Source organism: Balaenoptera acutorostrata, chromosome 1, assembly GCF_949987535.1.
Source record: "Balaenoptera acutorostrata chromosome 1, mBalAcu1.1, whole genome shotgun sequence".
Taxonomy (NCBI): domain Eukaryota; kingdom Metazoa; phylum Chordata; class Mammalia; order Artiodactyla; family Balaenopteridae; genus Balaenoptera; species Balaenoptera acutorostrata.
The window spans coordinates 48,110,297-48,135,673 of NC_080064.1; the positions used below are offsets into that span (position 1 = coordinate 48,110,297).

Here is a 25,377-nt window from a genome sequence, read left to right on the forward strand (position 1 = left end):
CTTTTACTTCTGACTGCAAAGTTTTGAAGCAAGATGGTCATCCCTGATTTTAAAGATGTACAGCTTGACAGTGGAGGGCCAGGTCTAGAACCTAGGTCCCTGGATTGCAAGTCTCATTCTATTTTCACTTTGACACTACAGCCACTGGATGAGAGAATTAAACAATATGCCAGAGAATGTCAGGGGCATTACCACTGTCAGAGCAGCACCACGAGAGTGTGGAAAGAACACAGAAAAGGCCTGAGATATTTGGTAAGGTATTACCCCCATCCTCTGGGGCTCAGATTTATAGCACAATGGCTAAGAGCTCAGACTCTGGGGTAAGGGACAATGAGGTTCAAATCCCAACTCAACCACTCATTAACTACGTGACCTTGGGCAAATTATTTTTACTCTGCGGACCTCAGCTTCTTAATTTGTAGAAGAAAGATAAGAACGATATCTAGACTTTGTTAGATTGTTGTAAGGATAAGGTATGCAAAGTATTGTAGAAGGTTGCTTAGCATACTTTTATAATACTTATAGTATATATATACATATATATTTAGTATTTTAAAATACTTTTAGTAATAGTATTAACTGCATGAAACAGTGTTAATCAAATGAAATTCTACTCGATCTTCCAAACCTCTACTAGCTTGGATAGTCCACGACGTGCTTTGCACACGGCGGTCTGGGCGCTTACCGCGAGGATGGCGATGACAATCCCCACGGCGCAGAGCACAGCATCATTGATTGTCTCACCGGTTTTCAGCGGGTACTTGATGCTCTCGTCATTGCAGTAAAACCCCCGGTGGTAAGGCTTGATGGTGCTTGTCTCGATGATGAGGAAGGGCAGGCCCGCTGGTCCAGACGGGACCATCATCGCATATACCAGAAAAAAACAAGAGAGAGGGAAAAACATCAGTGCGAGGAGGCCAAAGAAGAATGACCTACAGCAAAGACCACCCCAGATAACAACATCGATGGCAATGTTAATTCCTTGCATTTGATCTACAGCCTACAGAGAGCCTTCTCTATATGCACCCGCTTCCCTCCTTTAGTTGCCACTAAGAAGGGTATAGTGTGATCCTCTTGTCTTGTCCAAGAGCACAGAGGGAGGCGGTGGAAGTGGCAGGGCAGGAGCTTTTCCACTGCTCTACAACATCCTGCTAAAAATCAAAGCCCGATTTATAATTATTACTAACAAAGCCCCAAATCTAATGATGTCTCATGATGCCTCCAAGTGCCTTCCTCTCTTAAGTCAATCATTTCCCCCTTTGAGAAGCTCATCCCAAGACTTTGTGGCTTGGAATTCTGAAGACTCTGGAATCAGGCAACCTGAATTTGAACCCCAGATCCACCACTTCCTAGCAATGTGACTTCTGGTTCTCTCTCCATCTTCCTGAGCCTCAGTTTCCCCACAAATGAATTGTGGTGATGACTAAAGGGGAATAGGAAACAAAGCACATAAAACTCCTAGTACAGTGTTCGCACATAGTAGCTGCTTAGTGAATGCCATTGCCAGTGTTTTTCTTTCACTGTTCAAAGAGTCTTTGACAAGACTGAGCAGAGCTGAGTTGGGCCTTCCTGCTTACAGACCTGGAGCAGAGCCCAAGGGCATCAGGGGCACTGAGGCACTCTTGCAGCTGCTGCTAGTTTATCAACGTCCAGCTCAGATGCCATTCTCTTGAAGGTCATGGAAAATGGATTCCATCACCTGCCAGGAAAGGCCCTCATAAGCCTGAAGCAAAAAGTGAAGGCCCACAATACCTCTTTCTTGGACACGGCGGCAGCTTCCAAATTGGTCTCCTGGCCTTCCGTGCCTCTTACCCACATCCACCAGCTTGCTTCCTGACCATAAGTATGTCATGGCCATGCTCAAGCTTCTTCAATGTTTCCCCATTGCACAGGACAAGATGACATCCCTAAGTATGACCTCCAGAGTTCCCCACGACCTGAACCTCCTTGATACACCCTCCAACAAAACAGGACACAGAGCCTCTGTCTTGGTTCCTGCTCTTCTTTAGGCTGGAAAGACACTTCCTCCCCTATATCCAAGTTCAATACCTAGCCCCAAGGCCACCTCACAATGGTGAGTAAAAGGTAAAGTAAAAATGCAAGGTGAGCCACTGAATGTCAGGACTAAGGAAGACCATGAAAACCATCTTGTCGAAGATAACAGCCCACCACTGCTGTGCACCAACAACGTGTGAGGTATTTTGCATCCATTTTTGCATTGAATCTTCCAACAACCCCGAGTGGTCATTTTAAAATCATTTAAGCACTACTATCCCTCATCTGCCAGTGGAGAGAATAGAGGCTCAGAAAGAATGCTTAGATCACTCAGAGTCTCTTAGTCCACCCCAAAGGGCCTAAATCCCTAATTTAACTTTGCAAATTGGTTTCATCCATATATGAATTTCATTAGTGGAAAAAAAAAACCCACGATAAGCAGCCGTTTAAAAGATAAGATTCCATTTTCATGTTTTTTCAAAAAGAATTAAGCTCATGTCATGTGGCTCGAAGGCCCAGACGGCCTCTTAAAGAAAAAAAAAAAATGTACCATGAACTCCACAGTTTTTCAATGACTTTGGTCCAGACTGGCAGCGATAAAAATGCTCACTTTCTAAAAAGTGTATTTATGTATCACTGTGCATACACACATGGATTTATTTGCTTTTATTCTTTGGATTTATTTGAATTCTACGGCTATTTATTTTGTGACCCCACCCCCCCACACAACTGCTTCCTGCTAGAACAACAATTTACTTTATCAAATTCATACTGGTGCTTTGAAAAGAAAGCCCAGCCGCACACCACAGCGTTGTGCCTGACCTTCGGAGAGTAAACACAGAGGGGCCCTGGAAGGCAACAACTATTAGCTCTTGAAACTCGGTCTCTGCGATGGAGAAGAGGAAGAAAGGGAAACAGGGAATCCATGTCCTAGCTTAGAGATGGCAAGTGCAGTTAGCTGATCTTCTTGGGTTTGGGGCTGGGAGAGAAAAAATATCACGTGGGCCTGAGCCGTCTTCATTCCACTGCCTACACATTTTGAAATGTGGCCAAGTTGGCTACGAAAAGGAGCTGTGAAGCCAGCAGCATGATATTAATAGTCCACTTTTAAAGTTCCACGCATCGTGACAAACACCGTTAGCTTCACATCTGAGCCCGGTCACAGTCTCTGTGGTGCCGAGGAGCCAAAGCGTTGCTAATAAAAGGAAGGGAACAGACCCCAAGTTCCTTACATTTGTGTTCCGCTCTTAAGGCCCCCAGCTTCTATTTTTACTAGTGTTCACATGATAGGCCTGTAAAACATATGTTCCTAAGGACAATAAAGCACATATAAAAGGGCTGTGGAGTCAGACTGAACTCGCTTAATGATCTCAACCCTGCTCCCTACTACTTGAGCAAGTTACTTTCCATCTCCAAACCCCCCCTCTCATCTGCTCAATGGGAAAAACAAAATCTTGCTTTGGGATTGCTGGGAGGATATAATAATGTATTCGTTCATTCATTCATTCAACAAATATTTATTGAGTCTTAAATATGCCTACTAAGTACAAGGACTACAAAGATGACACAAGCCCTGCCCTCAGGAAGTTTACAATCTAGCAGGGGAAGACACATATCATGGAATAAAATCAGTACAGGAAGTTGTTTTAGTTGGAAGAAGCCAGACAACAGCACGGGGTAGTGTCAGCACCGAGTCTGGCACACACTGTGGACACTCAAAAACGCTAAAAGGAAGAAGGAGGGGAAAGTCCCACAGAGAAGGTTAGGAAAGAAAATCTGTCTGGTCAGTTCCTCTGTACTCTTAACCTGGGAACAATCCAAATCCTTTTCCTTCCTTCCTTGTCCAAGGCATGGGGAGGGTTTCCGGTTCCAATTATGTAGATGATGACCACAAACAGACAAGAAGTTGGATCGGAATATGGTCCATTTTATTTTCTTGAAAGGTGTGGAGACAGCATTTAGAAAACCCAGTGGCCTTTTCTGTCTCCCCTACAAACTTGTGGTATGATTGGGGGTGATGCCAGTCAAATCTTGACTTGGCTCCAGGAAAAGAATAACCTCAGATCCCCTTCAGTTGATGGGAAAAGCATGAACATGTCCCCCCAGTGGGGCAGCCAGCCCTCAAGAGACATAACACCATGCCTTGCCTCTCCACGACAGAGAAGAGGCGTTCTTTTCCAAAACAGGATCTCCATTTCCAACGTTGGCACCATCTTTATTACCAATCACTACAGTCCCTGATCATTTCATTTTAAGAAAATTCTCAGTGCTAGCCACTGGGAATCAAGGGGTAAGTATATCAAAGTACAGTACCTGCCCTCAAGAGGTGCATGGTGTTGTAAGAAAGTCATGAAAACAAGTGCACTAAAACATTTTTAGTGTGAGGACTGATGGATGTAGAGAGTACAGCGAGGGCACAAAAGAACACTCTACTAGAGACACTAAAGATGGCCCGGATGGGAGGCTTAATTTGACCCTTATGTGAGTCGGAGGTTTCTGGGGTCCAGGGGCTAAATACACTCATAAAAACAGTGTAGTTTAGGGACTGCAATAGGCCATCAACAAAACTGATGGCCATTGCCATCACGAGAATACAATTTTAAGTTTGGCTACAGGGCTGGGAGAGACACACAAGGTACCGAGGATCCCCACATAAACTGTGGCAAATATGACAAACCTGCTGCCTGTTCTGTTCTCAGCACTGATGGGGCTACTGAGTTGGAGTCCCAACCTTCCAGTGGCCCAAAGGCCAACAGGAGGAGCAGTCATAAAAGCTAACACGTTAAGTCACCCTAAGGTTCAAAGGGATTCAAGTGACTTACCAGAGTCCCTCTGTCAGCGGTAGTGGTGGACAGGACTCAAATGCTCTGACTCCTGGGTGCTTTCTAAAGTAAATGAGTCACTTAAAATAGAGGGAAGGAGGCACCTATGAGTTTAATACATTAATTGAAGCCCAGCAAATCTCATGGGCTTTGAAGAAGAAAATGCTTTGTTTGGAACAGTCAAGGCAACAGCACTGGCTCCTGCTCCCTGAACATTCACCGTGCTCCACACACGACAGTACTGAATATAATGAAAACTCCGAAGCCAATATCCTGGAATTTAGATTTATCTATAATGAAAGGTACATTACAAGCTTTCTGCAAAGCAGAACCAAAATGTATGTAAATACACACACACACACACACACACATATACACACACACTATTTGGTGATTCTAGACCTCAACTCAAGCATTTCTCCGTCTTTTAATCAAGGATCAATTAACTTCCTAAACCTCCAGGGACCTCTTGGGATGTGTAGGCTGCAGAGGAGGCGAAATACGAACTCACTGACAAACACTTAATGGGCAGAGAATCAAAGCATGAAGAAAAGCCCCTGTGTTGGGTTCAGGCCTTTGAAAGTTCTTGGGCTTTGAAAAACGAACACTTGGGCAGGTTGGGCGGTTTGGGGGTGGGGTGTACGAAAACATGGGATAAGTTTCCGTGGCCCACCCATTGATAAAGTCATGTGGGAAGTGTTACCAAAGTGACCCAGCCCCAGAGCCCTGCTCCCTCCAGCCACAGCTTCAAGTTGGTGCAAAATTAAACACAGCCTCCTGCTCTCAAAGTGCTTTTTAGAAAGCTCTTGTGAGGGTAGGAAAAGAGTGGGGGTGGGAGAGTGAATGAGAAATTTTTGCACTTTTGCATGACCGAAATCAGAGCATCGGGGAGAGATTTTCCCATCGCTCCTGTGGACCATGTCCTTCAAGTGCCTTTTCCAGAGTTGTCCAACTTTCTACTTCACCAGAGCTGTAGTTACCTTAAAATAAGGCAAGTCGAGCATCTGTGTGAGTGATAATTAAACTAATATCTGCAGAAAGCCTACATATCTGCTCACAAAATAATACTGGATATAGAATCTGTGTGTAGGTATCAAGCACAGTCTAGTTGCTCAAATGATTCTGTGACAGGAATTTATGCATCTTACCTATGGTATAGAGTTCTACCAACTTTACTGTTGTACTCACTTTACAAGTGAAAAATTGAGGCTCAGAAAGTTTAAGCAGCTCATCTGAAATCAAAGCAAGTAAATGGCACCAATTTGGACCAGATGTTAGACGCACAGATGGACGACGCCGGGCTTCTGATTTCAAGGAGTTTAGAATCTAATTAGGAATTAGTGTATTTTCATCACCACAACAGCTCTGAAAAGTTACAGGCCATTATTTTCATTTGCACCCAACAGAAAACTGAAACCAGTGGTTTTGTAACGTGGCCAAGGTTCCCAAGTGAGTCCATTGGTTGCTGGGATTTGAACCCAGATCTGTCTTTCTTTTGGCTCATGTTTTCTTACTCCATGACCTGACCCTCCCTTTCTTTATAAATGTCTTCCCTGTTAAAATATGACCACCTGATTTTTTTTTTTAATCACTTAAGGCCAGAATGGTCAACCCAACTACTACTTAGAGGTTCAAAATACAAATATTTATGTTGCTTGTAAGTGACAAGGTTTCTATTTAAAGTAATTAATTGCTACTTGTCTTGGAAGTGTGCAAACTTTCTTTAGTTTACGATATTTGTCCAGATTTCTAGACTGGACACAATCCAAATGAGACAAAACTAAGTTTACTATGAAGGCATTTCCCACCTTTGAAAGAGGCTGCCGTGAAAAACACTTGCTGTTGGCTGGTGTGAACATGCAGTATTCTGGGTCTAGAGGTTCTCTTTGACAAATGCTCAGTTCTTCGGTACTGGAAAGTTCAGGCCATTTCTTTACAAAAAGAAGACTGTCAGAACTCAAAGCAACCACATGGCAGAAATGAAGAAAGGAATGGCAGATCCAATCCTGGTCCCTGGGTTTCCTGAGCCCAAGTCCTTGGTCTCAGTTGGATTCCACAAGCATGTATAGACAATTCCTGAGTATAGTTTCTGGGCACCGTGTGAGGTGCTCAGGACACAACCTTGAGCACTGTTTTTGAGTTCCTCAACTTTGGAAAAATCTCAGGTTCCATGACAAAGAGACACCTGTCTTTAGTCTAATCGTGGGTATGAAAAAAGACTTTGAATGATCTTTCTTATTTGAAAGGGCTTAAAATAAAAACATTTTATCCTTTAAAATAAATAACATCAGCCACCTTAAAATCCCCAGCTCTGGCTGTTTTGGCTTTTGCAGTTGGATTTCTAAAGGGCTGCCATATCCACCAAGAACTAAAAAATCAACCAACAGCCCATGATTCATACCTTTCACTGAGAGAATTCCAGACCTCTTTTGTTGCCATTATGTATTTCACAAACGAGAGGTTTTATTTCTAGTACTACACAACTACTAGAGCCTGAAGGACTAACGATTCCTCTGCCCCAGGTAAAACTGGGTCACTTCCCAAGACCTCCTTCCTCTCTTTTGATCCCTCTTTTAAAAGGGTGAGAGTAAATTTACATTCATTGGGCACCTATTATGTGCCAAGAGGTTTGGATATATCAATTGATTTAACTCTCCAAACAATCCTCTAAATTAATTATCAGTCTATAGCCAAAGCACTGAGGGTCAGAGATTATAATTTGCCTCAGTGCCCACTATGCTGATAAGAGGTGTAACCAGAGTATGTAATAGAATACTCTGACTCTAAAGTTCATTCAGAGACAGGGCCAGTTAGCCTTTATCCTTAAGTATACATGAACTCTGTCTATGCAGATTATTCACAAAGCTACAAAGCTCCGGAAAGTGTAGGTTGACCTTGAACAAGGATAAAAAAGCAAGGCTCCTCCTTAGATGCTGAGATGGATTTGTACAGATCCGGCCACTCTCCTGCCTCAGTCTCCCTTATGACCCAGATGTGTTCATTTGCAATACACTGCCCAGAACTAGTACAGAGCAAGAATCACATGCGTGCAGAGGGTTTTACAGCTCTTACATAAGTGATCACCTCTGATCTTCCTGACAACTCTGGGAAGTAATGTTTTTAACATCTGGATTAAAGTACCACTGGCAGACTCTGATTCAAGACCTAAATATAAATATCTTTTCTACAAAGGAGTCACTCAGCCACGTAACCCACTCTGGCAGAGTTACTTTTTTCCAATTTAACCAGGAGCTTCGGAGTCAGGCAGACAGGATTCCACTTCTATCACCTGTCATGCTTACTGCGTGACCTTGGGCATGTCAGTTTACCTCTCTGAACTCCACCTGCATCATTGTGCAATTGGCCTTTGTGTAATAGTTCCCAACATAAAGAGTGGACTGAGGACTAACTGGGACAATTTATAAAACAACCAGTAATCGCTGGGCTCCATAAATGTTAATTCTTGCTTCTGTATGTGACAGGAAGCCATGGAAAGCTTTTAAGCAGGGATAAGATGCGATCAGAGTTCTGTCAAAAGCCACGGGCCCACCAGCCTCTTCCCCAGTGCAATCTGATCCCACGGGAAAAGCATGCTCATAAAATCCTTTAATTCCAGGGACTTCTTGGGATTGTGTAAACAGAAGGGGCTTCAATAGTGGTTAGCAGGACCTGGCACCCTGACACAGAGAAGAAATATCACAGCAGGAACCCTGCCCCGTATTCTCAAAGATCACAGGAGGCTGAATGGGATGTAAGTCTATAATAATGGTGAAAAAACATTTCTTCTTATTTTTCCAACAGTTAAACATACATTCGTCAGCAGTGTGCTCCCATCCAAGCCATGCTATCCAGGTGTACACAAAACACCAGGTTCACATGGCGGTAAAATAAACAATATGGAGACTGGCAGGACATCAGACATCTGGGAGGGCCAAAGTTCAAGATAGTCAAAAGGCAAGACCGGAGCCAGATGCAGTGCCAAAAATGAAGAGCTGAAGCATTACTGGAGGCCTTACAAGAACAAAGTCATGCGGGTAGGCTATCCAAGGCCATCAGGGTATTCCAAGTTAACCCATCAGGCTACACGGTCCTACCAAGTTCTAGGTTGAAGGTGACACATTGGCAGTGCTTGACCGAACCTGGTCTGCAGAGATGTTCTGCTTGGCCAACCCAGTGTTTAAGATTTTTAAAATTCGTTGTCAACATTTAATAACAAGAGGTCTCACATAACATTCAGATTTCAGCTTCTTAAGCCAGCTCTACCGCCCTGTGGCAATCAGTGCAGGCAGTGGTAACTGGCTGCACAGATTCTCCAGGGCACCATCATGCCCTAGTGTCTCCCTGACACCAAGGCTGTGCCTCAGTTCCATTCCCATTGAGCTTGTACTGTCAATCTTCCTATACCTGGTCTACTTCAGTCATTTGTGTTAACTACCTGGCCCCTGGAGACGTTTGGCTTTTCCATCCCTACTCTAGAGAACATATAGTCCTTGGCTGAAGCCATAAAAATAGAAATAATGAACTCTTGATTCAACAATGTCCCCCATGATAAGTAATGGCTACATTAGACATATATGGATGAGTACGTGCATGTGCATATGTCTTAAACTTAACCAAAGACTGTGCCTCCTATCAATGTTTTCAAATCCAAAAATTGCGTCAAGTCATCACTGCAAGGCAGCTAATAACATTTGCATTTCAGACATGAGGAAACTGAGACTCAGAAGCTACGTGACTTGCCAAAGTTCTCATAGTTAGTAACATGAATGAGGGTTGCTCTTGCACTGTTGGTGGGAATGTAGATTGATACAGCCACTATGGAGAACAGTATGGAGGTTCCTTAAAAAACTAAAAATAGAACTACCATATGACCCAGCAATCTCACTATTGGGCACATACCCTGAGAAAACCATAATTCAAAAAGAGTCATGTACCACAATGTTCACTGCAGCTCTATTTACAGTAGCCAGGACACGGAAGCAACCTAAGTGTCCATCGACAGATGAATGGATAAGGAAGATGTGGCACATATATACAATGGAATATTACTCAGTCATAAAAAGAAACGAAATTGAGTTATTTGTAGTGAGGTGGATGGAGTTAGAGTCTGTCATACAGAGTGAAGTAAGTCAGAAAGAGAAAAACAAATACAGTATGATAACACATATATATGGAATCTAAAAAAAAAAAAAAGGTTCTGAAGAACCTAGGTGCAGGACAGGAATAATGACGCAGACGTAGAGAATGGACTTGAGGACACGGGGAGGGGGAAGGGTAAGCTGGGACGAAGTGAGAGAGTGGCATGGACATATATACACTACCAAATGTAAAATAGATAGCTAGTGGGAAGCAGCCGCATAGCACAGGGAGATCAGCTCGGTGCTTTGTGACCACCTAGAGGGGTGGGATAGGGAGGGTGGGAGGGAGACCCAAGAGGGAGGGGATACGGGGATATATGTATATGTATAGCTGATTCACTTTGCTATAAAGCAGAAACTAACACACCATTGTACAGCAATTATATTCCAAAAAAGATGTTTAAAAAGAAAAAAAAATGAATGAGGGTTGGAAGCCAAGGCTTGTTGAACTACAAAGGCCTTAGCAAGTTTATTCCATGAGGCTGGTGGTAGGGCCAGAATGAATCTGCCTTACTGGCCAGTTAAACAATGTGGACGTGTTAATAAATTACATGGTTATGCTTCAGAAGAAAGAAGTGGACCCAACTTACACACGTCTATGTGATACTAAGTAAAGGTATCCGAGTGTTCTATTTTTCAAGGCAATAGTATTAAAATGAAAACAAAGCCTCTTCCTGATAGAAGCTCATTCATTCTAAAAAGTCAAAGCCAAGTGAGAAGGAATTTACAAATTAAAATCCACCAGATAATTGTTGGTATAACAAACTTTACTCTAGTGGAGTCAGGAACATTTCAGTAATACACTGGTAAAATTTTGGAACTACAAGAGATCTGAGGTGTCATTTATTCCATTTACTAGATGGGAAGGCTGAGACCCACCACCCCCTAGCACTGTAATGACTCTTTTCTGGTAAGTCTCCTCACTAGCTGAGAGTCTCTTCAGAAAAGGGTCCATATTTTATTCATCTCTGTATCCCCAGCACAAAGAATAATTCCTGGCACTTAGTGGGTGTTCAACGCATGGCTACTGAATAATTGTATAGGAAACAGACTAAAATTCCGAGGATATGGCTCCGCCCCCAATACACTCTATGACCCCCCCCCTTAGATTCTCCCCAACACCTCCCCCTGTTTCTGAATTTAATCTAATCTCTCTCATATCCCCAAATCCTGTTTTTTTAACACAATCTCCCAAAGCAACACAGTACCACATACCCTCACAAAGAGCAGACAATTGCACCAGGAGTAAATTATGGAGAACCCAACCAGCTTCAAGTCTCAGATGAGTGGTTGAACTGGATGATCTTTAAGACACTTAATCTTCAGAGTTCCCCAGACATTTAGGTAGTGAAACTATCAGAAGATACTTGCAAAGGGTAAACTGAGGAGAGGCCGCTGCTCAGTGATTCAGTGACACACCCACCCTACCTTGCAGGCCAGGGGCTAAAGGATCTTTTTTTTTTTTTTTTTATCATCTTTATTGGAGTATAATTGCTTTACAATGGTGTGTTAGTTTCTGCTGTATAACAAAGTGAATCAGTTATACATATACATATGTCCCCATATCTCCTCCCTCTTGAGCCTCCCTCCCTCCCACCCTCCCTATCCCACCCCTCTAGGTGGACACAGAGCACCCAGCTGATCTCCCTGTGCTATGCGGCTGCTTCCCACTAGCTATCTATTTTACATTTGGTAGTGTATATATGTCCATGACACTCTCTCACCCTGTCACATCTCACCCCTCCCCCTCCCCATATCCTCAAGTCCATTCTCTAGTAGGTCTGTGTCTTTATTCCCATCTTGCCACTAGGTTCTTCATGGCCTTTTTTTTTTTTCCCTTAGATTCCATATATATGTGTTAGCATACTGTATTTGTTTTTCTCTTTCTGACTTACTTCACTCTGTATGACAGACTCTAACTCCATCCACCTCACTACAAATAACTCAATTTCGTTTCTTTGTATGGCTGAGTAATATTCCATTGTATATATGTGCCACATCTTCTTTCTCCATTGATCTGTCGATGGACACTTAGGTTGCTTCCATGTCCTGGCTATTGTAAATAGTGCTGCAATGAACATTATGCTACATGACTCTTTTTGAGTTATGGTTTTCTCAGGGTATATGCCCAGTAGTGGGATTGCTGGGTCGTATGGTAGTTCTATTTTTAGTTTTTTAAGGAACCTCCATACTGTTCTCCATAGTGGCTGTATCAATTTACATTCCCACCAACAGTGTGTGAGGGTTCCCTTTTCTCCACACCCTCTCCAGCATTTATTGTTTCTAGATTTTTTGATGATGGCCATTCTGACCGGTGTGAGATGATACCTCATTGTAGTTTTGATTTGCATTTCTCTAATAATTAATGATTTTCAGCACACCCCGACCTAACCCATTTGCTGTGATCCTCTTGGGAATCTCTGCCTGAAGAAAGTTCCCAGTAAGAGGAAGAGCACAGTTTCAAGAAAGCAACAGACCCGGATTTGAAAACCAGGTTTGCCACTTATCACGTAGGCAATCTTTAGCAAATTGCTTAACTTCTCTGAGCCCCAACTGTAAAAAGAGGACGCCAAGAGCCACTCTGAAGAGCTGTGAGGATGAAATACCTTACGGTAGGTATTTAACAAAGGTTCGTTCCCTGCACTCCCAGTCTGAAAATCGACTCTCTGGCTGTTTCCATGCCAATCAACCGGCTTGACTGGTTTCCTCAAGAAGGTCGCCTGACCAACCTGGACACCGCTGTGTCGGCTCAGACAAGGACTGTCACTCGAGCTGCGCAAGACTGGAGCAATTCCAGTGCGCGGTGGAGAAGACAGCCCTCACCCCAGGAGCATATTCCCCACTCCCAGCCCTGCCAATGTTCCTTTTGTAAAACACAGAAACTTCTTCAAATCTGACAGCTGCCACCTGCACAAATAATTCGGGGATGTAATTTTGTAACTGAATACAAGCCCTGAAAGCTGAAAAGTTTGAAGTCCAAAATAATCCCTTTGACCTTCTGCCTAAACACTCACTAATCACTTTTTAATTTGTAGTTTATTTCCTCTCTCTGTGCTGTCCTTCTAGGCTATATTTTCATTTTAGACATATCCCGGGAGTGAATGGCATGACAGAACACCTGATTAAAGTACAAGTCAAACTTCTCTCCCAGACATCTGAGGCTTGGTGCATGCCCCACTGAGTCCTCCAAATTGCAATGGGTGGCAAGAAAGTGAAGGAGAAAAAGCCTGCTTTGAAGGAGCAAACTCCTCACTGAGAGAATTATGAGCTACAAAAATGAATAAGAAGTGGTCCCTGCCCTCTAAGAAGGCATACTCTGGGGACAACTGCCCATGATGCCACATGACGGGAACTTCCACGGAGCATTTCTAAAATATTCAGGGAGCACGGAAGATGCCCTTTAGCACATGACTCAGCAGCCAATAGATTATGCAATACCAGTTTATAGACTAGCTCAATAAATGCATTTCAAAGATTCCTTGCTGTTATTTGAATGCTAATGATGTACTTAAAGCAATACAAAAAAAAAACAGAAAGAAAAATCCAGAACTGGAAAGTCTCCCCCACCCCCAAAAAACTGCTTCAGAGTTTCACCCTCATCCCCTACCCACCTCTTACTCTTGAGGCAAAATGAGAAAAGTAGTTTGAGGGAGCCTATCTAATTCCTAACACACAGATGCTGAAAAGATGCTAAACAGGAAAAACTGAGAGTTAGAAATGTTATTCAATCCAGAAGAAATTTCTTCCTTGGAGGAAAAAGGTGTCTAACTTAATCATCACTAGGATCGCTATAAATTATAGTAAGTTGAAGGCAGATAGATACATTGGGGTCATTTTACTTTGTTCTAGTAAATTAGCCAACGTTTCATCTACTGAGCAAGAAAGAGTCTCAAGTAGTCTGAGCTGGGTCAGCTCAGCCAATATTCTGGAAGGAAAATGATCTCCACACTAGTTTTTGATTCAGTGAAGTAATGCCTAGTAGCAATAAGATAGCACAAGTGAGTTTGGGGCATTTAGTCAAAGTTTCTCTAGCCAAGGCCACCTTAAAAACAAATACTAACCAATGGTAACTGATAATAAAAACTTGTATTCATCAGTATTAACTCTGCTGCTAACTAACTATATAATTGCACTTCTGCTCTCTTGGGCTCTATTTCTTCATGTGCAAAATGAAAGAGGTGGTCTTACCAGGTGTCTTAGGGACCTTCCAAAGCTTTCACCTTTCTCCAAGGGGTGCAGGGCATCGTCTGAACAAACTGAAGGCTTTCTTTCCATGGCATCTTTACAGGGCAGATGGGCATCACCTCCTGCCCACTATCCTGGCTGGGGTAACTGGGGAGCAGGCTACTTTAAGTTTGTGAAGGTAGCCTGGCCAAGCAAAGCCTTCCAGGGTTCAAAGATGCTCATTAATAAAGAACAGCCCCTGCAGCCCTCCTCTCCTCATGACCCTGCCCACCTGACCTCTCTATTGCAGTAAATCCCCAAACATCCCCAAATCTGCAAACCTTCAGATACAAACCAAATTCATGATTGGCAGCTCTTGGCTCAAAGAAATAGGTATCTATCAGCAATACTGCAGTGTGGGTTAGAGGCAGGTGGGAATTAGCATCAGTTACTCCTGCAAACTAGATACTATTGTAGGCACTTTGAGCTGGCTCTCATTTATCCTTCCCAATAATCCTTTCCAGTAAGCAGTACCGGCTCGATTTTGCAAAGGCCAGAACGGAAGATGAGAAATAAGGTCACGGAGCAGCAGGGCAGAAACGCCGCCGGGTCAGGCTGGCTTTGCACAGTGCCCTGCAGCCATCACATTTCCTACGTTTAGGTGCCTTTGACTGGACCTCAGAAGGGGTACTTCTCGTAAATGGGTCAGCCCTCCCGAGGTAGAAACCCTTGTGCTCTGGGGCCGCCCTTGGTGGCTCTGGCAGAGAGCCCCGCCCCTTCCTCACCAGGATCAGGGAAACAAAATGTGGTCATCCAGATGCACGTGGGAGAGCGGAGAGCTCCTAGGTGGCTTGCTATAGTAACCCTATTGTTCCAGAGGGAAGCTCTTTCGCCAGAACTCTCCAGGAAGCCACTGCTCCATGATGCATTTTTCAGCTGTGGAGAGAAAAGGGTAGTTCCTGGGATGTTTCTTCCACGGTTCTGGAAGCCAGGCCCTTAATCCTTGCAAAGCAGCAAGGAGCCAGCTTCTCTCAGAGGGACAGAACGTCTAGAGCCCTTCTTCCAAATAAAAACATAAAAACTCCTCAACATCCCCTCTGCAACCTCTCAAAGTGAATGAATCAGGAAAAGGGGGAGTAGAAGGTATTGAAGCCCAAGGAGGGGGCTTTGAGGCCTTCCCTGCAGCCCTCCTCTCCTCATGACCCTGCCCACCTGACCTCTCTATTGCAGTAAATCACAAAGCCCACACTGTTCTCTCTGCCTATCCTCTCCCGCCTGTCCCACCCGCATCACCACCCCCGACACACACATACACTTTCTTTAAAGGGCGAAATGCCAAATAACATTATTCTCCTTCACCATAGTATCGCCATGAGAGCTGCCTGGTATGTCTGCCTGAAAAATGGAAGGTTTTCATAGAAATCTCGGCCTCCACTACAGCTCTCCCTTTGTGGAAATGCACTTGGAAAAAAATGGAAGGAGGCCCCACAGGAACCTAATTGGGCAGACAAGAGCAGAGGGCAAGGCCCCTGGAATTGCTCAAAGGCCCCAGGAATACCCGACTGCGCCTTTGGCAGCCAGTCAGAGGCCTTCGCACTCCTGCAAAGCCACCCTCTGCAGCCCCGCTCGGTCCCTCTGCACAGCATGGCTCTCTGTGATGGCAGCCTCACCCCCTGAGCAGGGACCCTATTATATAATCTGAGGAGGGAGGGGAGCACTTACAGTACATATATCACCCAGGGATGCAAACAAGTATTCCCGCGCAGGATGTGGGTCTCAGAAAAACCCTTACACTGCCCAGATTCATCAACTGAGCAACAAGAAAAATTAAAAAGGGTCTTCCAGCTTTGGTCTGGTTTGGAGCGAGCAGACCCAGGTAAGAGTCCCTCCCCTCTCCGCCAGGTGTAGTGGTGTGACCCTGGACTAATGAGTTCTCAGGACCTCCACGTCCTCATTGGCAAAACATGTCACGCAGTTTGGAAGGGCTGCTGTGAGGATTTCCTGAGATGGTGTGTCATTCAGCCCAGCTCTAGCAGATGCGCTCTTAACGTTTCTTCCTTCCCCTGCAAGCGCACAAAGGGGAGGGGGACAGATGCCTAAGGATAGGACAGGATCCATGAGAAACCATCTCTCCTATCAGGCACCAAGGACTGCTGAGAGCAGAGCTGCATATATGGTCTCCAGCCCGTCCATCAAGATGACAGAATGGGTCTTGGGGAATTAATTATTCCACAAACTCGCCCTTCACAAATCCCATCCAAAGGAATGGTTTGATGCCTTTTAGTACACTGACTATACAAAATACTGAAAGAGCAGTGCGCTTCAAAAGCCTCACAAAAACCCAGGCCTGGGTTTGGCAGGAGTTCCTCAGCCACTGGGTTTTTCTGTGTGTGGTTTATAATAACATGCAAACCTGATGCCAGGTCCTAATCTATTAAGGGACTGCCAATTAGCAGGAGGCTTAGAGCTGCAGGTTTGAGCACTGGGGAGCAGGTCTAATTAGGCTTGCAAATCATTTCTATCCATCGCCCCTCTCCATCTGACCCAGGCTATACTGGCCAATTGTTCTGCATATAGCCTTTCTGTATTCCTTTGCACACAGCTCTTTGTGTGTGTGTTTGTTTTAAGGTTCCAGGCCTGAAGGCCAGTGCTTATTTTCATGTCTGTCTTTAAGGGTGACATGGGGGATCGAACAATGTTATCCTCTGGAGAGTGACTCTCAGATTTGGCCAAGCATCCAAACCATCAGGGGCACTTATTAAAAAACACATTCCAGGCACTGCCCAGAACCCACTCAATAACTCAATCAGAATTTCTGCGGCGAGGGCCTGAGAATTCTCCTTTTATAATAAGACCTTGAGATGATTCTATCCCAAGGCGATCTGGGAATCACTACTCTAAAAAGTAAAGACCATTTCATCTTTGAATTCAAGGGGTTTTACAATGGAATTTTTATATGCACACACCAAATAAACAAAATTTTAAAGCATATTGAATATCAAAGGTTTACTGAGCGCCTATTTTGTGCTGGGACTGGGAAATACTGAGATGAATAAAACAGGGCTCCTGCCCTCAAAGAGCTCCCCTATTTAGGGGGCTGGTAACATTCCCATAGAAACCCCATCTTTCCTACTAGGGGTCCCCACCTGCAAGCCTCCTCTCACTTTCTCTTCTGCCTCGTTGTGAATCTAGTTTTCCAATGTCTTTGCCAAAACAGCTCTGAAAAAGAAACAGAATGATTTCAGACACCAAACATCAGACGCCTATCTTAGAAGGGGAGAAAAAAACCTACGAAACATATGGTTTCAAGATACAGGAGAAAATATGTGGTTTAGGACTGCCTGGTCTGAGATAGAAGCAGAGTGGGGAGTGACATTAGGGGGCCTCTGTACAGCAGAATAAGCCCAGGGCTGGGTCTTGGAGCCCAACATTGGATTCTTCAGTGTCTTCAGAAAGTCCCTTTTCCTCGCCAAGCCCCCTTATCTATTAAAGAGGGGAGCCTGCACTACTCGGTTATATCCCAAAGCATATTTGGCACAAATTGTTCTCCCTGGAGACTTCATCAGAGTTCACTTTTGAATTTCAACAGGGAGATGTACAACCTAGAAGAACCAGAGTTCTCCAGAGCCCTTGCTAAGAAAAAAGCTAGCCTAAATGGTCTCTAACCAGCTCCAAAATTATGTTTTGAGGGTATGGCTTTCCAACAAGACTGATTTCCGGGCCTTCCCTGGTGGCGCAGTGGTTGAGAATCTGTCTGCTAATGCAGGGGACACGGGTTCGAGCCCTGGTCTGGGAAGATCCCACATGCCACGGAGCAGCTGGGCCCGTGAGCCACAGCTACTGAGCCTGCGCGTCTGGAGCCTGTGCCCCGCAACGGGAGGGGCCGCGATAGTGAAAGGCCCGCGCACCGCGATGAAGAGCGGTCCCCGCACCGCGATGAAGTGTGGCCCCCACTTGCCGCAACTAGAGAAAGCCCTCGCACGAACCGAAGACCCAGCACAGCCAAAAATAAATAAATAAATAAATAAAGTAGCTATAAAATTAAAAAAAAAAAAAAAAAAAAAAGACTGATTTCCTAGCCAGCAGGGACGGTGTTTCTTATTCATCCTTTACACATTGCTGAGTGCACAGCAGACACTCAAAATAAAGGAATACGCGTGGGGTAGACAGTATGGCCAAGTTGTGTTTGAGAAAGAGCGCCCTGGCGGCCATGGGGAAGAGGGACTGGAGAACAGGACTTTACATGTAAAGCTCCCTGCTCACTGACACATGACAAGCATCTTCCCAAGGAAAAACCTTCTGCATTCTCTAGACACATCCCCATCCGCCCTGAATAAGATGTATGAAAGCCTCTCACAGCCTGGACGCCAAGCTAGGTCCCAGACAGCACAACTCAAATAAACACTGCCTGCTCTCCAGGAGAGGCTGGGGCTGTTCCCCTCCTTGCTTCCTACACCTCTCTGAAGCTCATTGCTTGTCTCAGACTCTCTCAGGTTACCTTAACGTACAGCACTATTCAAAAGCATTACTAGGTGTAGACGAGAAGTATGAGGCTAAAGGGGGTGGCAATCCATCTGTTGGCTACTGAAGCACATGGCAAAGAGTAAAATGGTATAGCTCCACGTGTGTGTATTCTGGAGTCAGACACACCTGGGTCCTGTCTCCACCTTAAACATGCCAGTTAACTTCTCATAGGGATATGACATAAAAAAGATACTGTGTGAGAAAATGTTTCATACAATGCCTAGCACACTGAAATGCTCAATCGGTGTTACTGGTATCATGAATATGGGATGGTGTGTCTTCTGTAAGAAGGAGAGAGACAAGTGTTATCTTGGCCAATAAGAAATCTACTATGTACTTCACAAAGAGTTACTGAATATGTATCGTGAACGTCACCAAGCCTTTGGGTTTTTTATGAGATGGGAGTGGGTGACCAACAATACAGACTATCAAGAAAAGCACGGGCTTTTGGGGTTAAATGGATTTGCTTTTGAAGTTTGGATCTGCCTCTTTTTAGTCCTGTGACATTGGGTAAGCTGCTAACCTCTCCAGGCCATCTGTAACATGGGGCCAGTGGAGGGGTTACTATGAAGTTTAGAGGTACGGTACCATATACAGAGTGCACTCAATTCATGAAGCTATGGTTATGGCTCCTGGTTTCCCCACAAAATACATTAAAATGAAGAAAGATGACTAGGGTAGCCCTATGTCCCCACGTGGCAGTTCTTCCTTTCCTTTAAAGCAGGCAAGGGCATCAGTATATTAGAGTTTTCTAAAATTCCAATGTCTTTTCAATGTTTGATTATTTCCAGCTAAAGGAAAATAACTGGGGATTTTCTCAGCACTTCATGCTGGTTTGAATGGAATGTCACTTGGATCTTCCTTAGTTCACATCACACTATGGACACTATGTGTTCACTTTCTTTTCATTCATTTTTGTGCAATAGATATTTATATGCACCTATAATGAACAAAGCACAGATGTAAGAGCAACTGGGGAGATGCAGCGATCATAAGTCAAATCGTTTTTTTTTTTTTAATTCATGTGAGGAAATTAAGAAGAGTAGTGACTTGCCCAAGTGCACGCAGTGACCAAGAGACACAGGTACAGGTATCCATGAGCTGTACAACTGCACCATGACTGGCTACATTAGCCGGTTATTGTTATGCTGGTTCTAGCCTTCCCTGGGGCTTAATAGTGTGTGTGTGTGTGTGTGTGTATGGGGTATGAGTATGTGTGTGTGCAAGTGTGTGTGTGTACGTGTGAGTGTTTGTGTGTGGCTTGCCATAATCACTAATGCAGGAGAACGAAAATGAAGAACTAAAAGGAATCTACAAAAAAGATAGACAAACAAGATAAAAATTGGTGACCAATATCTAATACTGATTGGTTTTGCTATAAAGTGTGGTCCAGTTGCCAGGGAATTGATGGGGTGCTATAAAGCCTACAGGTCACTGTATTATAAGTACCACTACTTATCTGGTACTTTCAGATAAGAATGGAAGAGTCTGTGCAACAGGTTTAGCAAATGCTTTAGAGCAATAAAACATTTTAACTAAGCATAGTGTGCTGTACCTAACTCCATTTTTAAATAACATGATTTACACAGGTTTCAAATAGTCAAACTCAGTTAAATTTAGCAGTTAATTACCATCAAACATTGTCTCACACTAATTAAATTCAGATCAAAGAATTTTTTTTCCCTTTGTTCATGGTATTTTCAAGTCATGGGGAGAAAACAGGATGTGATGATAATGCATCACTCCAGATTCACTTAGGCCAAAATTAAAATCTCCAGCTACTTGGCTTGGGTCTCAATTTCCTCATATATAAATGGGGGGTGTTAAGGATTGAATTATGCCCCACCTCAAAAATTTCATATATTGGAGTTCTAACCCCCAGGACCTCCAAGTATGACCTTATTTGGAAGTGGGGTCTTTACAGTAGTAATCAAATTACAGTGATGACATTAGGGTCAGTCCTCATCCAATATGGCTGGTGACCTGCTGCAAAGGGGATATTTGGACAGAGAGACACGCATACAGGGCAGACAGGGGGAAAGCCATGAGAACATGAAGACGGCCATCTACAAGCCAAAGAGAGCAGTCAGGAACAGATCCTTGCCCCACAGCCCACAGGAGAAATCGCCCTGCATCACCTTGACTTCAGGCTTCTATCTCCATAGCTCTGAGACAATACATTTCTGCTCTTTAAGCTATCCAGTCTATGGTACTGTCACAGCCGTCCAAGCAAAACAGGGGCAATAGTACCTATCCCAGGGTGAAGAGAGGAGAAAGGGAGTAAAAGAGAAATCTACGTGTGATTAAAGGGAGATGCTTAATTCTGAATGATTGTAAAGGGTCATACGGTCAAGCAAAGACAAAATAATTTTCATTATGGTGACTATTAGCAACATAGAAAATTGTATGTAGGACTTCCCTGGTGGCACAGTGGTTAAGAATCTGCCTGCCAATGCAAGGACACGGGTTCGAGCCCTGGTCTGGGAAGATCCCACATGCCGCAGAGCAACTAAGCCCGTGAGCCACAACTACTGAGCCTGAGCTCTAGAGCCCGCAAGCCACAACTACTGAGCCCGCGTGCCGCTACTACTGAAGCCTGCGTGTCTAGAGCCCATGCTCTGCAACAAGAGAAGCCACAGCAATGAGAAGCCCGCACACAACAACGAAGAGTAGCCCCCGCTCACCGCAACTAGAGAAAGCCTGTGCACAGCAATGAAGACCCAACACAGCCAAAAATAAATAAATAAATAAAATATATAAAAAAAGAAAATTGTATGTAGGGCTTCCCTGGTGGCACAGTGGTTAAGAATCCGGGGACACAGGTTCAAGCCCTGATCCGGGAAGATTCCCACATGCTGCAGAACAACTAAGCCCGTGCACCACAACTACTGAGCCTGCACTCTACAGCCAACGAGCCACAACTACTGAGCCCACGTGCTTAGAGCCCATGCTCCGCCACAAGAGAAGCCACCGCAATAAGAAGCCCGCGCACCGCAACGAAGAGTAGCCCCCGCTCACCGCAACTAGAGAAAAGCCCGCGCGCAGCAACGAAGACCCAGGATGGCCAAAAATAAAATAAATTAAATAAATAAATTAAAAAAAAAAAGAAACAGAGAAGTAAAAAAAGAAGGTCCCTGCCTCAGATTTCACTGTCAAGGTTCCACATAAACCCTCACTTATTCTCTATACCTCTCCAAATATACATAGGAATACAGTATTTTCTCCAAATTTTAATCTACCATACAAATACTCTAATTCAAAGAGCAAGAGAAAAAAAAAAAAAAACCAAAGAGAGAGAAAAGCTATGTGTTTGGCCTGGTATCTGTAAACACACCAGAAAGTTTTCTTCTAAATGTTGTTCAATCAACCAATCAGACATTGTCACTTCTCTGATTAAGTCCTGTCATCAAAACCACCACCTTCAGTGGGAATCAAGACATCCCTACATCTGATGACAACATCCAACTAATATTAGGGGAACCTGTATGCAGATTCAAGGCCCTGGCACCTCTGAATTCAAGAATGTTTGCATTGGTTGATCAAGCCTATGTCTGTAAAACTACTGTGTAGGAACAATCAATAGTTAAACTGGCACATAAATAACGCTACAAGGCAGAGACTGAGTAAGCTTGGATTCTTGACTATTGGAAGACATGAACACATGGGCTACATTATCGATACACATTTGGGGCACAGAGCAAACATTTAAGATCACTAATACATGAAAGGTTGTCCCTTTTTGCCTCACATCTTTGAGCCCTTTCTGTTCCCAAAAAATCAGTTTTCCAAATGTACAACCCAAAGCCAATGCGCTTCTACGGTGACAGGTTCCAGCTCCCAGGCTCTCCAGCATAAGTTCTCTTGCCAGGGGTTCTGCGAAACCCACCCTTTTCCTTCTGTTATTCCTACTCTTGTGTTTCCACACCCCTCCCTCTGTCTCACCAAGCATTTGACAGGAAGTGGGTCTTTTCTGGTCATGGAAGTTTGTGCTTAATAGGTGAAGTTTAGATATATCAAAATGAAGAACAGGGAATTCCCTGGTGGTCCAGTGGTTATGACTCGGTTCACTGCCAGGGCCCAGGTTCAATCCCAGGTCAGGAACTAAGATCCCACAAGCCGCATGGCCAGAAAAAAGAAAAAGGAACAGGAAAAAAAAAAAAAAAAAAAAGAACAGAAAAAAAAAAAAATGAAGAATAGAATCCACCAGAATTTAAATTATTTTCTCTTCCTTAAGCTCCATCATTGAGCCTTCCCCCGTGCTTACAGCCCTTCTCTACCTGAACCGGACTCCTTCTGTTGGTCAGTGTGTTGCTGTTTAGAATATCTGTAAAGGTGAGTATTAGAAGTTTCACTTCAGGGAAGGTCAAATGTAAAATCCTGTGTGCGTGATGGAGGAGAGGAAAGTCATGTGTGCGTGAACACATTGGGAAGTACTTTAAGTTTTGGTTAACTGAATATTGAGCTCCTTGAGCAGGAATTGTGCTGGTTAACTTTATAGCTCCATCAAGCTAGCACATAGCAGGTGATCAGTAAATATTGCAATTAAGTGAGTGAATGAATGAATTCACGAATGTGGTTGCTTTGGGTCTTGAAAGAAAACCACTGGTCTTCAGGTCAGGCATGTTGCTAGAATGGGAACGTCCACATGTACCTTGGAGGCTCATTTTACTTTTCTGCTCAAAGACATACCACGTTGTTAAGTCCACATTTTAGAGGCATGCCGATGAAGCAGACAGAGGAAAGATAACAGCTTCCGAAACCAACTTTCGAGGCTTTGGAAAGCAATTCTCACTGTATGGAGAAACTTCATACTTCCTCCCATCCATCTCATAGTCCCTCTTCTCCTCAGAGAGTCCCAGGGAGCTTTTCCAATCCCACATTGCTCTGTGCTGAAGCCAAAGCCCAGTTTCCTGCTTCAAAAGGCCCTTTGTTTGGACTCTATTTCCAAATCAGCGCATCCTGAGCTTGAACCCTCTTGCTTTTGAGAACTCTGATGCCTTGGCAGCAGAAGCCTTTGCCAGCAGGTTTGTGGTCCTCACAGCTTTCAAAATCCTCAGTGTGAGGGTATGTCTATAGCTAAAAACTCTTTTCATGGGAGGAGGGGCAGAGAAAGTATTATTTTAAGAGTTGCAAAAACAACTGCAAATTGACTCTTTAGTCTTTCATTGCTACCAGAAGACTGAGAACTTCTTGTTCCATTGTATTCAATTAAGATGATAGTTTTAATGAACTTTAAATGATATTGGTTCATAGGCTCTGCTCAATCTCTTGGGCAAGTTTTGCCTCAGAACACTGGAATGCATTAAAGACAAATTTCCAACATGTTCTCTCCAAATTGGAAAACACCTTCCTTCAGCAAGCGCGGACAGAAAGGTAACTACATCTGTACAGCTGCTCGATGATTCCCTGGAAGGACTCCAAAGTTATTTTTGGCAGATCAGGTAAACTGCATCTAATCCGTACTCTGTACACTGCACATCCTATAAATCCAGGTAGCACTCTCTCTTATTCCTTGTGAAGCTTGCCAACTGTGACAGAAAACAGTTTCTAAACAAAAAGGTTTTAAGGGAGTAGGGTAGAGATTAATGTGGAAGAGCCTACTGTCTGCATCTCCCAATCCTGGGACACTCTGTCAGATAGGAATTGTTGTCCTTATTTTACAGATGAGGAAACTGAAGTTCAGAAAGGTTACAACCCTGGCCTCGGGTTGTAAGCTAGCAAATGGTGGAGCCAAGATTTGAGTCCAGAACTGTCCCCCAGGACACATCCTCTTTCCATTGTGCCATATTGCCTCTGAAAGTTTAAAACTTTCTAACTCTTGAGCTTAAACTGTGGGAACTTCTTAGGGTGAATCTCTTTATCTCTCCTCTTATGTCGCAACCCTGTACAGGATTCAGCAATTCAACACGGATCAAGACATCTAACCGTGAAGCCATGTCCTAAGTGTGGAGTCTCTTATATTTGATGACCTCAGCAGAGCTTAAAGATCATCTAACTCAAGTGCCCCATTATTTAGGGAAGGAAAGTTAACCCAACAGAAAGTAAGTGATTGAAGGTCACTACCTAGTGTCACAGCTGGAAGGACTTGAAATGAGAAGGTGAAAGTTCCCCAAGGTTGGAGTAGTGAGGGTGTGGGCTGAGCAGAAACCAGACGAGAGGTGAATACTCTTTCCCATAGGCAGAGAAGAAGGGCAAGGTGCTTGAAGAGCAAAGGCATGACCCAAGGCCAGAAGGCAGACATCTGTGGGGTGTGTCCAGGAAACAACCAATATGGATGAAGGTGGACCTGTGTATTCAAAATAAGGCTGGGCAGGAACTACAAACTGTTAACAGTAGCTGCCTCTGGGGAGTGGAATTTGGAGGGATGGTGGGAGGGTTATCCACTTTTAACACAATCATATTTTTGGAATATTTTTTACTGTAAGAGTATATTGCTGTGCTTTGGGATGTTATGTTAAGGTTTAAAAGGCTCTGTAGATTATGACACATGGGGTCATCATCTGATTTGCAGAATAACCAAATCCACGGCATAAAGGGATGTTTTAACATATGGCATATATTCGATTTAAACTTGAACCTGCACGAGGTAAGGGTTTTATTTGCTCTGGATTTTACTCATTTTCTAAGAGACTGAGCTTCTCTGAGCCTAGTTTTCCCATCTATTCAATGGGAGTGGGCAGGGGAAAACGACTGATGCTTAGGCCCCTCCACTCCTGCATTCTAAGATTATTCTA

The 25,377-nt window shown here is 43.9% G+C and overlaps 1 protein-coding gene across 1 annotated transcript in view; it reads right to left on the reverse strand.

The window, feature by feature from the left end:
• Positions 1 to 25,377, reverse strand: part of PLPP3 (phospholipid phosphatase 3) — an 85,588-nt gene that overhangs the window by 40,081 nt on the left and 20,130 nt on the right. The window contains exon 2 of the mRNA XM_007164382.3: positions 686 to 843. Within this exon, the coding sequence (XP_007164444.1) occupies positions 686 to 843 (158 nt within the window). The remainder of the gene's footprint in view (positions 1 to 685; positions 844 to 25,377) is intronic.